Below are 17140 nucleotides of genomic sequence, written 5' to 3' on the forward strand. Positions count from 1 at the left end.
TTAGTGTACCTGGGGATCAAAAAGCACTCTCCCAGTACTACTCTCTGGACCTGGTCCCATAGGTTGGACCAGAATCACTGTGACACAGTGCCCCCGATTCCCAATCCATAGAGCTGGTCCATGACGATACCATAATCAATGGTACTGAAAGCCATGGAGATATCAAGAAACAGCAGCAAGATTGCACCTAGATTGAAACGAATTTAAATAATCTCCATCATCCAAGAATGCTTGCAGCTGCCCCACCACAACTCTCGCAACTATATTCCCCAAGAAAGGGTTATTTGCAACTAGTTGATAGTTCTTCCAGTCCAAGGGATCCAGGGCTGGTTCCTTTAGGAGAGGCTGTACCACTGCCTCTTTTAAGGCAAAAGGCAACACTTCCTTATATGCAACAAAGTATTAACCATGCTCTGGACCCAAGCAGTCAAACTTCCTCTGCTAGGTTTAATAAGCCAGGTGGGACAGGGGTCAAAAAGGCACAGGGGTCAGGCGTATAGCTGCAAGCACTTTATCCATGTCCTCTGACTGCATAAGCTGAAACCAATCCCACAACACATCACTGACAGTGCTACTGGATACTTCATCTGGAACTGCAATAATTGCACAGTCAAGGTCACTCTGAAGTTGAGCGACTTTATCCTCAAAACGTGCAGCCAGTTGGTCAAAGTAGGTACGTGAATGATTTTATCTCGTGATTTCATAGCAAGACCAGGGCTCCAACAGGATCACCAGTTTTCTCTGCTGGAACCCATCAAGTTCCATCCATCTCCAAGGGAGGGCCATCCAAATGGGCCCACCACCCTAACGGAGGAATGTGCCACTACTATTCCAGGCTTCATCATTAGCTGGTGAAATGCATTGCAAGGGAGTGCACTGATCCCCACTATCTTTGGGTCTATGGACCGCCATAAAGCTGTATGTGTAAACAAACTATCTCCAGTTCAGCCCTCACATCATGTGGGGTAAAGACTACATCAAGGGTGTGCCTTTCCCAATGAGTTTGACTACTGAGTATTTGAGACAGCTCCATGGTTGTCATGAAGGCTTTGAAGATCTGAGCCAGTCCAACAGCCGCCTCTGAATGGATACTAAAGTTATGCAGGACTAATGTCCTGCAATCCACCAACACCATCATACCACAGATCACCTTGTTTTGGGATGCCACTGGTTGACAGATCAGCAACATCCCCAGTCTGTCTCTCTGGCCCAGTGGTAGGCAACCTAAGGCCCAGGGGCCGGATGTGGCCCAATCGCCTTCTCAATCCAGCCCAGGAATCAGCATGTTTTTACATGAGTAGAATGTGTGCTTTTATTTAAAATGCATCTCTGGGTTATTTGTGGGGCATAGGAATTTGTTCATTTCCCCCCCTCCAAAATACAGTCCGGCCCCCCACAAGGTCTGAGGGACAGTGGACCGGCCCACAGCTGAAAAAAGTTGCTGACCCCTGCTCTGGCCCAACACTAAGTACATAACCTTTAAGCCTATCTCAAGATAAAGATGTTTTCTGGTAAAGGAAATCATGCTTCTATGAACAATAGCAACACCTTCCTCAATCCTCAGCTCTATCGTGCTGCTGTACTGAGTACCCAGGTGGGGATAGCTGAATTGAATGGGGGAGCTTGTTGGCCATGACTCAAGTCTTGGTAATGCATTCAAGCCATCCCTTGATTATCCATGATCAAGTTGTGGATGAACATGGCCTTATTAATGATGGACCTGGCATATAAGAACAGCACCACCACACCAGAAGGCTCTACAAACCAAACTCCTAGGTCTCCATCCCAGAATGTGGTCAGCCACTCCACTACAACTATACCTTCCCCTGCCAAACACCATTTCTGAAACTGGGACAATATCTTTGTAACTCCCTATTACCTCCCCCCCCAACACCTTCTAGCACTACCATCCAATATCACACTATACAGCTTTGAGGTTAGGGCTACAGGTAATAAACAAAGGCCCAGCTGAAGGCATATTCTACTGTTAAATGAAAGACAGTAATTTCACCATCTCTCTCTTTGGCTCTCAGGGGGAACCCACCAAGCCAAACCTCCACTCTCCCAGGCTCTCACCCTGGGTAGTGGTCACATGCCTGTCTCCCACAGTGCACGGCCTACAATTTCATATCCTGATTGACAGGAGATACCCCCTCCCCTCAGTGATAACCTAAAGGGGAGAGAGATTCCTTTTATGTCCATTTGGGGACAACCGCACCACATGTGGCAAGAATCTGCCACAATAAGGCAGGCTAAGAACCACCCCCTAGCTGCATGCACTCAGCCAGCAATCAAGCAGTACTACTCACTGCAATCAGTACAAACACTCTCTTACCTGCGGGCAGATATGTAACAGGACAAACAAAATGATGAAGGCAAAACTCCCCCTCCCTCTCTCTGTCTTGCTGTCTGGGAGAAAAACCAGAAAGGGCCAGCCAGTCCCTCTTTGCTTAGTCTTCCTGTAGGTCTGCTCACCTATTGTAGTAGTAGTAGTAGTAGTAGTAGTAGTAGTAGTAGTAATAATAATAATAATTTATTTCTACCTCGCCCATCTGGATGGGTTTCCCCAGCCACTCTGGGTGGCTTCCAACAAAAGATTAAAAATACATTAAAACATCAGTCATTAAAAACTTCCCTAAATCCTTCAGATTGTCAAGTGATTGTGATATACTCACAGGAAGATTGCATGCTTATTTTTATGATATACTAACATAAAAAGGAATTATCAGTATTTCAATAATTCAATGAAACAAAGCAGAATTTAACTATTAAGCCAACAATGTAATTTGCTATTATTCTTTCTATTTACAAAGCCACCAATTGTATCCTACTAGCAACTAATTATTTTAAAAATGAAATGGTGACCTCAGTTTTTACTTCAAACCTGCAAGAATCATAATGACCCCAGATTAAAGACAATTGCATATTTGATCAATGCTAACTAATGTCATCCTTACTTTGGCAGCCCATAAACTTATGATCATTTGCCTTTCAACTCCCACATTGTTTACACTATGGCCCTTGATGATGAAACTGCAGAACTTTATGCAAGAGTTTTGTTTAGTTCCTGAATCAGTAAAAACAAAAAGGCTCCACCTTACATACTTTGTTGTGTTAACATCACCAGACACATAACCTTTACATTAAAAACAAAACATCCCACTGTTTGCTTTATGTCTTATGTGTATCACAGTGAGAAAAATACAGAATCAGTTTATTCTAAAGACAGAAGGGTTCCTTCTATTCAAGGAACAGCTGGTGATATAAAGAGTTAAACTTCTCATGTACAAGTTAAACCATAACATATGGCATAGGTTCTTGAATGTATGGGCATTTAGGCTAACATACATATGCCGTATTGCTGAAAATCAAATATACACACCGTTAAAATGAAAGGGAACACCCACTTCAAGAACCACCATCATGCAGACTCTCAAACTCCAAACCACTTCTTCCCTTAAAACTGAACTAATTATTTCAGCCACATGGACAAAAATAAGGGTATATTCTGAATCAGGATCCATAGCATTAGATCCTATTTCAATGTCAAAGCTCAATCTTGGAAATGTAAATACCCACAGAGCATGTACACAAATAACCAGCCTCCTTATGTCTGGTATCAAGTGGAGTATCTTTCATGTTTAGAGGTGTCTAGGTATGACAACCAGACAGGTTTGACACCCCATTTTAGAATATTCATTAAAAATGTCCCCTTCAACAGTGCAGGCTTGCTTTCTACCACTGGTAAATCACAGGTAGGCTTGGTGTGTGTGTGTGTGTGTGTGTGTGTGTGTGTGAGAGAGAGAGAGAGAGAGAGAGAGAGAGAGAGAGATAAAACACACACACACACACACACACACACACACACACACACACACTGCATTGTCCTTTACCTTACACTCAGTCTCCTATCATCCTTTTATAATATTGAAGTAATTTTTCAAGATACTATTCCTGCCTCCATAAAGTCAAATTCAATCCAAGCAGATATCCTTTCCTTTAAGATACTCACTGAAATGTGTAATATCTAATTTTTGCACACCCCTAGCATTTCAGAACACCACAAAAGAGACAACAGATTGTGGACTGCTGTTCTTTGCTGTTTTGTTATCTTGTCATTGCTTGTTCTGTGGTTTTATTTTATGATTTCAATGTAACCAGTACTTGTTTTGACTGTGACTTTTTTTTACTAAATAAACTACAGAAGAAAGGGAAGGAAATGGAGGAATGTCACAATTAAAACAAGTACAAAGTAAACAGGGGAGGAATATGCAATTATTGCAGCGACATGTACAAATGATCTCATTTATCAAGGTGGAAATGGGGGCGCAGCAGCACAACACAAGGGAGCAAAGTCCAAGACTGAGACAAGGCCTGATATGTGATTCAAACTCAAGACAGCGGAGGGTGCAATGGGGAGGGGGGAGAAAGTCACAAAATGAGAAAGGCTTAAAACAGTATAGGCTGCTAGGATTCTAACCACAAAGTTTGAAGTTAGAGAATACATAGACAAATGAAGTGCAAGAGGTAAGATAGAATTCTTTTTTAAAAAGCAAAACAAATAAAACTGATTAGAAGGAAAGATTTTATATGCAAACGTAAGGCATCTTCACACTGATTAATTGCTAAAAATTACACCCATAACCCTCTTGTATGAAAGAGAACAAATCAGAAGTCAGTTTTAACACAAAAAGTCATATAAAATGGATTTTATCATTGTACAAGCTATGAACCATGAATATTTTTAGATTAATGAGAGTTGCAACATTTATTGTTTCAATTAGTAGGAGAAATTGACAGGCAGATTTTGATAGACTAAAAAGTGTCCTGGTTAACATTTTTTTAAAAAAATCTGATTTTTAATTTTTTTAAAAAATATTACTGCTACATAAAATGTGTGCATCACCTTAAAAAAATGCACCTGCTTTAGAACTATTGTGTTTTTTCTCATATGCAGATTTAATTAATTGCTCAATCAACACTTAAAATTAACTAAGATTTCTTTAATGAGATCACAGCTGTAGCACCAGCAAAGGTCTAGTATAGTTTGCTTCCCAACACATGGAAACAACATTGCACTCCCTAGCTACTGGCAGTTCTTATTTTTTTAAAAATCCAGATACCTGATCTGCCATTGAATGTTTTTGCTTCGTATCCTTGCATGTCCTGAGAGTAAGCCAAACAGAAATCTTTTAATTCCACTATTGATCTCCTGTCTCTGGGCAGTAATAAATTCTGGACCACGTGTACTGGCTCCAAATACATTCCCAGGACCAATGTAAACGGTTGGCTTTAACCTTCAAAGCCTTACACTGCTTGCTGAACACCTCATCTCATATGAGCTACCCAGACTCAGAGATCAGCTTCAGAGGCCTTTCTCAGAGTGCACCTTCCCTTAGACATTCAGAGAGTGGCAAGTGCTAACCCCCCAAAGAGACAAACCAGGTGCCGACATTAACATCTTATATCCTAAATATTTGATTCTTAACAAATATTGCCATTATTGAAAAGGAATTATTTAGTACACGTTTTTGAAGGTGGGGGTTTTATCACTGTACTGAAAACCATCATATAATAATAATAAATAATAATATTTTTTTATTTATATCCCCCCTCCCCAGCCGAAGCCGGGCTCAGGGCAGCTAACAACAATAAAATAATACAACATTCTAGAATCATTTCATTATAAAATTAATTCAAATCAAATTAATGGCAAATTATGTTCATTTGCAGTGTTTTAGTTTATTACTTTGTTTATTGTTCATGTATTTCTGAATTGTATTATTTCTTTTTCTCCTTAAGACTCTTTGTACAAGGCAAGGAATCATTAATATTCCAGTGGTGAAAAAGTAATGGCAATTATGCAAACAGAAGTTTTGAATTTGGCTTTGTGCCCATATAAAAGTGTTTATTTACAAACATATGTATAAAGCAAGCCATTTGTGTGTATGTTACCGTATTTTTCGCCCTATAGGACGCACTTTTCCCCCTTAAAAAATGAAGGGGCGCGCTGAGCTCCGCACGCCCCAAGCTTCGGGATTAGCGCAGCGCTCCGCTCGCCGTGGGAGAGCTGCGGGGCTCTCCCAGGGCTAGCAGAGACCTTGTCGGCACCCAGAAGCTTGGGGCACGCTGAGCTCCGCACGCCCAAGCTTCAGGATTAGCGCAGAGCACCTGGGGGGGGGAAAATAATTCCCCCCTTTATTTTTCCCCAAAAAAACTAGGTGCATCCTATGGGCTGGTGCGTCCTATGGGGCGAAAAATGCGGTAAGTCAGGAAATACAGTGGATGCTCGGGTTGTGAACGTGATCTGTGCAGGATGCACGTTCGCAACCCGCAGCGGTGCGTCTGCGCACACATGGGTTGCGATTCGGCGCGTCTGCACATGCGCGACTGCCAAAACCTGGAAGTAACCCGGTACTTCCAGGTCTTGGCAGGTCCGAAACCCCCAAAAAAGCAACCTGAAGCGTCTGTAACCCGAGGTATGACTGTATCTGAATTTCTATGAGGAAAGAGAAACTTGATTTCATTATATAAATTCAAATTCATCAGCTGACTCATGGGAAGGCCTCATATGGTTGCATTCCAAAGGGACAGCCAGTGGCTAATGTCATCACACAGCTCACTCTACAACTCCCTACCTCTGACTGACTCCTGTGTGAGTCGAAGGGCATTTGTTCTGGTTCTTCAAACTGGAATGATACAGTTGTCACTAACTGTATCCTCTCCCCCATTTCCTTTGCTGGCAGAAAGAGCTCCACCCTTCATTCCAGAACAGTAGAGTCTCTCTTCAAAAATTAAACATCCTTGATTAACCTGGTTAAAATGATTCCACATACACAATATACATGCACTTGTGTGAATTCAGAAGTGATTATTCAAAATTGAATACAGGTGCCCTCCCATTTAGACATGATCAACTCACACGCAACTGCATCATAGACACACGGCACTGGGAAATAAATAATCTGATTCAAACCTGGAAATGGTGGGAGAGAGATGGAAAGTCCTCGTGGCTCGCAAGGAGACCCTCCCTGGAGCCTGGTGCAGGACATCAATGGAACAGAGGAAACCTCGAAGAGACTGGAAATGCAGCAGGGCTTTGTTTAGGCTCCTCAGGCTCCCCTCCTAACAGCTGATGTGTGCAGTAGTGCAGCCACCGCCTTTCCATGCATCCTTCAGCTGGCCCCAGAGATACAGTACAGTCATACCTCAGGTTGAGCGCTTTCGGGTTGCGCTCTGCGGCAACCCAGAAGTAACGGAGTGCATTACTTCTGGGTTTCACCGCTCGCGCATGCGCAGACGTTCAAAATGACATCACGTGCATGCGCGGAAGTGGCAAAACGTGACCCGCGCACGCATGCACGCCATCGTGTCTTACGTTCCATTCAGGATGCGAACGTGGCTCCGGAACAGATCCCGTTCGCATCCCGAGGTACCACTGTATTTTCCTGGAATTTTATTTCAAATAGTTTAGTTACAGATTTACAGGTACCTCGCCCCATACCATCTACAGAAATATGATTACCATTCCAGACTGGGTATTATTTAATATGGTTATGTTTTATTTGCCCTGCCTTTAGTTAGATATATTACTGAATTCTGTAAATTGCCTATGGTTCCCTAATAATTGAGAAACTAATAATTTTTTAAAATATGGATACATATCAACCATTTTTAAAGCCTTGTGTACACTGAATAGCGTGCTGTCAGGGCCTAAAGATGCCTATAGGTTCCCAGGGAATTTTTAAAACTTGTTCTGTAAGCATGAATCAGAAAGAGGTATGTGCCAAATGGTACGCATACTTTTAAAATTATCTCTTGGCAATTACAACTTTAGTCTCTAAAAAGAAGAAGAAGAAGAGCTTGGATTTGATATCTCGCCTTTAACTCCCTTTAAGGAGTCTCAAAGCGGCTAACATTCTCCTTTCCCTTCCTCCCCCACAACAAACACTCTGTGAGGTGAGTGGGGCTGAGAGACTTCAAAGTAATGTGACTGGCCCAAGGTCACCCAGCAGCTGCATGCGGAGGAGCGGAGACGCGAACCCGGTTCCCCAGATTACGAGACCATCGCTCTTAACTACTACACCACACTTCAGCCTGTAAATAGTTACATAGAATAATAGAATTACCGAGTTGGAAGGGACTCTGGGGGTCATCTACTCCAACCCCGAGCAATGCAGGAATCTCAACTAAAGCATCCATGAACAAGTGTCAAATCAAGGTTGAAACAAATGAAATGCATACAAGGACAACACAGCCCCCCTTTAGTCCACATGTGCTAAGTAACCTTCTACAGCAGGGATAGCCAATGTGGTGCTCTCCAGATGTTATTAGAGGCCATCAGTTCAGAATAGCATGGCCAATCGTCAGGGAAGATGGAGACTGCAATACACCAACATCTGAAGGGTACCATGTTGACCCTCAAGATGTTACCCTTTCTAGAATAAGGAATTTTAAAATGTAGGCTTTATCCCACAGCACACAGAAACCCTGTTTTTCAAAATTAAGACAAACACCTCCCACATCCAAAGCTCAACTTCAAAACAGGAATACAAAACTCAAACTCTCATGAAGATTTCAGCAATAAAACAGAAATTGGTGCTCTTATTGCAGGCCCTCAAATAAAAATAACCTGGAGGAAGTGGAAACAGCCAATAATATTCCCATTTCAAAATCTGATGGCAGGTGAGGCATGAAAGTGCATGCCTCCCCAATATTCATTATAATTATAGCCATTCATCAAGGAAGTAAAAAGTCTGGAAAGAATGAGGGTAATCCAACCTAATATGCCACTGCATTTGTCGGCACACCCATTACAGAATCTCTCCCAATACTGTCACCATGCACAGGAAGCAGCATATGTCAAGGGTCAGAAACCTGTGGCTGTCCCAATGACTTCTCTTCTAGTGTAGTTCACTTCACTTCACACTCGAAGACTATAGAACATGAAGAATAGCCGCTACAATAATGTGTAAATGAGCAAGCAGCACAGGACTTATGTCGCCACCTAAATTTGGCTTGGAACTAGTCTCCTACATCCCTGAAACACACTATACCCTATATACACTTGGAGACTGTTCAGCATTGATTACAAGTTTATTAGTTTTATACACAATAAAGCACAATGTCTTTCAGAAGAAATTATTTAATTTACGATAATTATTAAATTATATCTGAAAGATTATTAATGGTGGATTGGAATAGAATTAAGATATTATCAATATTGTATCAGTAACATCTTAATATAAGAATGATGCATTTTCTATTTTGTTATTGCAATCCAATTAATAGATTTGTATCAAAGTAGTATAACTGAATATCCAAATCAGGCATAGACTCATGAGGTGGCTATGGGCAAGTAGTAGTTATCCATGTTAAATCCACAGATAGCAATGATCAACCTCAGGGGCATATATGCTAAATAATATACGATACTTAATACAACATTGAAAATGATGAACACAGATGGCTACTTTACCCCTTTTCTGCCATGCCATATCCATCAAGTAGCATCCAAGTAAGTCATATTCAGAATAGTCTGAATATGTTAGTCTGAGTCAATAATTTCAATGGTCTACATATTGGATTAATCCTGTTTCCAACAGCAAAATAGGATTTAAAACAAAATATTAAAATAACTATTCAGAGAAACAGAGGAAGTTATTAAACTTCAGATAATATTTTCTATCACTAGAAGATGTACTGGGGCATATATATAGGTGACTAGATATAGACCCATGATCATCCTAGCTGATTAATTCTAGATTCTTGATCCATGTATTGCCCTCTCTGCAGTCTTCCTTTTCAAAGTCATTTGTTGAACAGGTGGTCACTGAGCTAATCCAAAAAGACAAATGGAAAGAGCTATCATTTTTTCTGGAGTCTCTCCCAATCCACCATTCAGCCTGGGTATGACAAACACTAGAGTGAATGATAAGCACTGCTTTGCTTAGAGATCAAGAGGAGAAATGGAACCCCATCAATCTTGTTAGTCCTTTCTGTAGCCTTTGATACCAAGTGATCACTGCTGACATGACTATGGGGTCTGATTAGTGCTGTGATGCTGCTCAAGTGTTCCATTTTCTTTTCATTTTTATAAGAACATGTAAGAAGGTGAAAGGACTATTAATTATCCCCTTAGAAGCTTTCCAAGTAGCCTCCTGCAAGGTAACTGGGCAAATTGATTTGAATACACGATGTCACAGGTTATGAACATCAGCCAATTCATGGGCACCCCACTCAAAACCTGCAATCTGAAAACACACACAGAGAGTAGTATACATCTAAATACCAGATACTTTGAATGTTTAGCAGGAGGACGACTGCTGTATTCATTCTCACTATTATACTGTCCAGGGAGTTCTGGCTGGCAACTGTTAGAAATAGGATGTTGGCCTGATTGCTTGCTCTGGGATGGCTCTCTTCATGATACTGGATGTTAGCAAGCCAAATGAAAAAGAATCTACACAAAGCTGTAATGACCACCGTTGGCAGATAGTACAAATGAGGTGGTGTGGAGAAGAAGGAGAGACACACTTCACTGACAACAATTCAGTCTCCCTTGGTCACTTAAGTCTACAGCCTGGATAGCTTTTAGAATTTTAAACTGTAAGCTGCCTAGAGGCCTACTAGTGAAGAGAGGGTAATAAATATTATTATTAATAATAATATCTATGTTGGCCTTTAGAGCCCCAATAAATGTACCTGTATGTTTGAATTCCATTGTATAATAAATACATTCACACATTTTTGGCGTCAACCTAAAAAGTGGAAGATATGAAGTAAACCCTAGTAACTTCTGGCATAATTTACTAAACATTTAAGACTGCTGTGCTACGTGCACTTACTTTGAGAAAGTTCTATTGAACTCAAAAGGACTTATTTCTAAAGAACCACCCACAGAATCAGGCTGCAGAGCCCTAAGCAGCTTGACCCAATATAACTGCAATATAAAATTTTCCCAATCTCACATGAGATTGTTAGCTTGAAAGGTCAAGCTATTAACCATCATGATACCTTATTGTTTATTATCAGATTTGTTTGCATATACAGGGGATTTCTCTGTAATTGCTCTAATTTAGGATTCCTTTCCTGAAGATCTACTATCGCCCAGCCCTAAACATCTTTTGAAAATATTGTGAGTGTATACATGTAGCACCTATGCATGTGCATGTGCGTGCGCACACACAGGCTCTGATGCTAACTTTGCTTGCAGGAGGAGTTCATACTTCATCATTCATTTTTCTTTTATATTTTGAAATATATAATCTATAGTCTTCTAGATGAGGTGTGTACAAATTTAATATAGGAGAAAAAGAATACAGCTCCTAAATACTGCTTTTTAAATAAAGTTTACTATACATCTTCCCATATTAATTCTTATTTTGATTCACCAGCAATTATATAGTAGGACTGTTCAAAGAAAGGTCCAGCTCGAAAACACATTCCAAATTCATAGATTCTTTTATCAACGTTTTGAGGTACCTGGAGCATCTCTCCCATTTGTAAGTTATATGCTTCTCATAGTTATTTCATATTTCAATTTATTGTGAAAGCTTAGCTGTCAGAACAAATAAGCAACACAGAAGTTGTATTCAAAAGGAAAAGTGATGGCACAATGTAAAATAAAAATGTGTCATCATGAAAGCAATATACTATATATTATCAAAAAAGACCATAACGTTGTCTAACTGCAGCATTTGCTAAAACAGCTACTTTAGCAGTTTCACCCCTGTTGCCTGCATCTAGCAGATACATAGTTTTAAATTGGATTTACCAAACTATAATCCAAATATAAAGACTTAGTCATGTATATCTTTTGGGTCTTCTATTACAAAGAAACACCTATGGTGAGAAGTATTCCACCCCTTAACTTCTCTCTCTCTCGTCTTAACACCTATGGATTCCCCCCCCCCAAAAAAGACCCATAAAATATCACCAGAGGCATCAGTTGAAATCCCAATAAATTAAATGTCTTTCTGTTGTGTGTTCTAATGAGAAACCAGTTGTTCAAAATATAAAGGCAAACACCTATTTTCTAGGAAAAATACTCTGGTTTTCATTCTCAGAAATCTGAAGGGGACAAAGGTACTACAGTACAGGTCTTTTAATTAAAAAAATAAAAATGTATTAATGTATTTCTTATTCATTTTATCTACATTTGTACATAAATGGAAATACCAGCCTCTCCCAATTACTTCAATACACTCTCCCAAAATTGCTTTTTTGATATATTAATGGTGAAAACACTCCTTGCTCCAATAAATGTAATACTCAAAAGAATGCCAGTCCACTTCTATGCAATGTCCTCAATAAAAGCACAAGATTTTACCTCAATTTATATTCACCTCAGTTACATTATTTATTCCTACACAACTCTTGCACTTTATAGCATTTGTTTGTTCTGTTTGGTTATATTATCTAAGTGCTATCATATTATCAGCTGTCCATTCTTAAAGTAACACAGCTCTACTTGTCTGAGAGGAAAAGTTTATGCATGATTAGACTTTGATTTGATTAAAAAGAACAAGATACAAATACTTTCAGGCAGCAACTGAAGTTTAACAAAACATCTGTTTTTCCATACTTCATTTCCTGTCTGATGGGGGAAGGGAAGAGAGAACAGGAAAATATCCTTTTGACAACAAATAAATCAACCAGAAGAAAGCTAAACCAACATCAACCAATTCCTCACTGTTTTCATAGTCACTTTTGTAGTAATGCTGTATTTTCCACTTGAATAAGAGGAAAAATACACCACTATAATGACAGGGCAGCTGAATGTATGAAAAAAATCAGGGTTGCATCCAACTGAACCATACTCTGAGGGAAAGCCCCTGAAATCAAAGTACTTACATTACATTACTAATTTGAATTTATTTGAATGGGTCTACTCAGAGTATGACTTAGATGCATGCAACCCTCAGTACAGAAGAGTTTGGGTGATAGGAGTGGTTAAGAGAGTATTTCATGCTTCTCGTAAACACAATACATTGTCTCCCTTATTTTGTGTGTGTGCGCACACAATTGTTTTAGTTCCAATGTATAAATTTGAGCTATATCATCTCAATGAAATGATCAGAAGACGGCCTTGTTTTAATTAAACAGAAAACTACAGAGAATGACCCAAGTTCTAGACAGCTACATAAATGCAAAAGTCAGCTGAAAAGAGTACTGTTTGCTGTCAGTCATTGCATTTCACTAATGTTTATTCAAATATGCCACTTCACAGAGACCATATATCATCCCCTGAAAGGCATACTCAGAACAATTTCACTCAAGAACAGATTAAAGAGTTGAACACAAAAATGTATACATTTCTCATCAGTGACTTACAAGAGATACTTATATATCTATGCCCACATTGCTGCAGGATGTTCAAATACACTCATGACATGAGAGAGACATGACACTTTAATTTTTTTAGGCTTTTCATTACAAATATCAGGTAGGCTGGTGTATATACTTATTTTATTAAGACACATGTGTACCCCAACACAAATCTGGGGGGAGAGGGAGGCATAGTATTACTACAAATAAACTAAACTATATCAAACAATTCAAAATCTCTCTTACCACAATTGCATGAGGAGAGTGCACTAAAGGCTTGAGTTCATTCAGGTCGTTCTCAGCCTACAAGTAGCAGTTTTTAAAATAGAAAGGGAGAGAAAAAAAGAGATAAACCAAGGATTATGAACAGCACCAACCAACAAATCTGCAACTCAGACCTATGGAAGCTTATTCAAAGTTAAATCTCACTAAGTTCAATGGATTTACTCTCAAGTAACTGTGTATAGGATTGCAGTTCTAGTGATAATTAGGCAGTTGCATGCCTCTTCCATTACCTTATCCCATTCTCCTTCCATGACATGATTGCGGAATTTGGTAGCAGAAGGATGTTCTAAACGACATCCTGACTCTTGCATTAGAAGATCAACAGTCTGGCTGCAGGAGAGAGGTACAGTATTTTAAAAAAAGCTGACCAGTCTTATTCTTACAGTGAAGCCATCCATGTAGCCATAAATCCAAAATATTGTTTTTAAAAATATGTTCCACCTTAAGAAAAATAAGATGCTGGAATGTGTTCTAATGAATTCCAGCAAACAAACTTGTGCCCTCAGATCCACAAGTTACATATGGAGTATAAACTTCACAAATACAAAGTTATTTTTCCTCAACTATTTTGATGATCAAGAAAAACATGGCTCCATAAAAACACACTGTTTTAGCATGTTATTCATATGAAAACACAAACATTGACATTAGATTATAATGTGATTAGAACTACCTATAGCAACTGGAATTTTGTTGATGCAGCGAGAACAGTGTTATTCCCTACCAATATATCATCTGCCTTCAAGTCAGTTGTCCATTAGGCTGGGATCTTAATAAAATAGACTTCCTATAACCTACAACCCTCCCCTTCACATTTTAAACTAAAAATAGCGCATTTACTATGGTGTAGTCTATGAACAGTCACGAGTTGTCACCTGCTGCTGTAAACTTGCCCTATTTCAGTGGTGTGCTTGTTTCAAGCACCGAGTTAATTAAAACCAATCCATTCCCACAATAACACAAGCTCTTGGCATACAAGGGGCCATAATTTTCCTATAGTACATATTCCTACACATCCACATCTCAATATTCTCTAGCTGCTGTTATATTGTACTATTGTTAAGTTTGTTTTGTTAATCCAACTGCTGATGTCCTGCATTTATTTGCTTTTCACCCTCCCCCACCCCAGCTGCATGCCTATTACTCAGCTCAAAGTACTGCAGTGCTGCAAGCAACAGAAGAGTCAACACATTTGACATTAATTTTCTGAAGTACTTACACACAGAGTATATTCAAAGACTACATTAGACATAGTTATATCCAAATTACATTTTAAACATACTGTTCATTTTAACACCTAGCCAACGACAGAGACTGTACAAACATAAGTATTTTGATATACTGGTTTGCTTTTTTAACTCAACATACTTGTTTTAAGACTATAGACAAAGATTTCCGTACACTGTTGTGTTGAAAATGCTATTTTATCTGTACCATCTTTGCACCAATTCACCTTTATTACTATGTTCTTGGGCCTTGGTACTGTCATAGTTGACAGAAGAATCTACCTGTTCTCCGAGTAGGAAGTCCACACAGGACTAGGCCTGAAAAAATAGGCCCCAGTTTCACTGCCTTCATCCCTTCATTCCCTGGATTTATCTTCTCTCCCCCCATCTCTCTCTTTGATATTAAACTGCGACAGAATAATCTGTGACAAAAAGTGCCCCTCCTTGGGATAAATATGGGCCAAGGCAGCCACACAAAAGTGTTGGATTCTCTCCCTTGGGCATATAATGTGCCCTAAAATAAACAAGTCGGCCATGGCTATTATTCTCATCAGCACAAACCCTCGTCTATTCTGTATCCTCCTCCCCCCCTTTCAAAGATTTGGATGGAAATAAAAAATAAAAAGGCATTTTACAAGAGCAATACCCCCGACCCCACCCCAAGAGCTGGGTCTCCCTCAAACGTGAGCCTCGCAGTGACTCAAAAGGGGGGGGGGAGCACAAACAACAACGAGAAAGCCAAAGCCAAAACAGAGGTTTCTGGAGATGGGGTCAGCCAAAACGGTGTGTATGTGAAATTTCGGGCCCACTTCCGCACCCCACAGAAGACTCCGCGCCCCACATAGCGCTGAGTTGGGAAGGGCATTAATGGAGACTGTCGTCCTCAGCTTGCCCCACTTACTTGAGGCCCAGCCCGTGGAGGTGCTGCCCGATGAGCCGGATCACGTCCTCGTCGGACTGCGAGAGCCGCTTCTTCTTCTTCAGGGCGCTGCCGCCGACCCCGACGCCGCTGCCTCCCCCCATCTCGACGGCGGACCCCCCGGGGGCCGAAACCCCGTTGTTGACACTCGGCCCGCCGCCGCCGCCGCCACCCCCGCCGTTGTTGTTGTTGGCCGACGGCAGAAGCCCGTTGGCGTGAGCGAGCTGCTCCCCGGCGCTCGAGCCCGAAGAGGCCTCGCCGTTTTGGGCGCTGAGGCAGCCCAGCTCCGGACCCTGCGACGATGACGGCGGCGGCGGCGGCGGCTGTTGTTGTTGCTGCTGCTGTTGCTGCTGACCCCCTCCTGCCCCGTTGGCCTGCATGGCGCTGCTGCTGCTACTGCTGCCGCCGCCGCTGGCTCTGAGGGGGTTGGCAGCAGGGGGGGCGAGCCCGGCGGAGAGCGAGGGGGACGGGGACGAGGTGAGGCCTGCTCTGCCCGCGGAAGCCCCGGGCTCTCCTGCTCCCTCCGCCGCCGCCGCCGCCGCCGGGGAGGCCCGCGCTTTCTTCCGCGGTGGCGGGGAGGCTCCGCCGGTGTCCGAGTCGGAGGAGGAGGAAGCGGAGGCCAGAGTTTCCTCGCCGAGAGCGGCCGTGGTGGGAAGCCGGGGGGGGGGGAGTGAGGAAGGGGAGGCGGGGGTGGGAGTGGGGTGGGGGAGGTGGCGGGGGTGAGGAGCGGGGTGGGGGGGAAGAGCCCTGGTCCCTCTTCCTCGAGGCCCCTCAGACAGCAGCGGCCGCCGCCGCCCGCTCTAGGGTCCCTCCAGCTAACGCTGCCCGAAGCCCACCGCCTGGCAGCCCCAGGCGCCCGGCCCACTCCTCTCCACTAGCCCGCTGGGTTTGTGGCTTCTCTGCCTAGCTGCAGCCTAATGGAGTCCGGGCCGGGACGTCACAGGAAATTCCTATACTGCCCCCTACACTCACTTCCGCCGCCGCCTGGGGTAGGCTCTGGGGGTGCAGAGTGCAGAGGGGGCAGCCTAGGGCCAGTGGCGTGAGGGGCTCCGGCTGGCCTCCACAGCACCACCCGCTGGGCGGGCACAGACCCTGCTCGGGGTGGCTGAGGTGGGCGCTTTGTCACCGCACCTGACTGTTTGCGTGAGGCTGGCTGGCTTGTTATGCTTCCACCTTGCTTATCTCATATGCCCATATAGGGCAAGGCTGGAGGTATATGTAAATATATACACACCTCCTCGTTTCCCCGTGCTCTGAAATGGCACACATAAACGGGAACTAGCATGTTGATGTGCTCCGAAAACATTGTTCTATAGTTACCAATTACTTCTCTTTTTTTTGAAGTGAGTTGAATCTTTGTATTCGAAACAGCAAAAGAGCC

At 42.1% G+C, this 17140-nt stretch overlaps 1 protein-coding gene and 1 long non-coding RNA gene across 5 annotated transcripts in view; both read right to left on the reverse strand.

The window, feature by feature from the left end:
• The window catches only part of WDR26 (WD repeat domain 26), a 36131-nt gene extending 19849 nt beyond the window's left edge, over positions 1 to 16282 (reverse strand). For 2 of the 4 annotated variants that reach the window (XM_081904020.1, XM_081904018.1), the window contains exons 1-3: positions 15742 to 16277; positions 13845 to 13944; positions 13576 to 13632 (exon numbers count right to left, since the gene is read on the reverse strand). In XM_081904020.1, coding sequence (XP_081760146.1) covers positions 13576 to 13632; positions 13845 to 13944; positions 15742 to 16139 — 555 coding nt within the window. In that variant the 5' untranslated portion in view covers positions 16140 to 16277. Of the gene's footprint in view, positions 1 to 13575; positions 13633 to 13844; positions 13945 to 15741 lie in introns of all 4 variants that reach the window. The other 2 variants (XM_081904019.1, XM_081904021.1) reach the window with 2 other exon arrangements.
• Positions 824 to 3639, reverse strand: LOC309366134. The gene is made up of 2 exons (XR_014166538.1): positions 974 to 3639; positions 824 to 933 (listed from the first exon to the last, which is right to left on the reverse strand). It is a non-coding gene; the product is annotated as an uncharacterized lncRNA (long non-coding RNA).
• Positions 16283 to 17140: the final 858 nt, after the last annotated feature.

The sequence above is a fragment of the Podarcis melisellensis genome (assembly GCF_964234715.1).
Source record: "Podarcis melisellensis genome assembly, chromosome: 3".
Taxonomy (NCBI): domain Eukaryota; kingdom Metazoa; phylum Chordata; class Lepidosauria; order Squamata; family Lacertidae; genus Podarcis; species Podarcis melisellensis.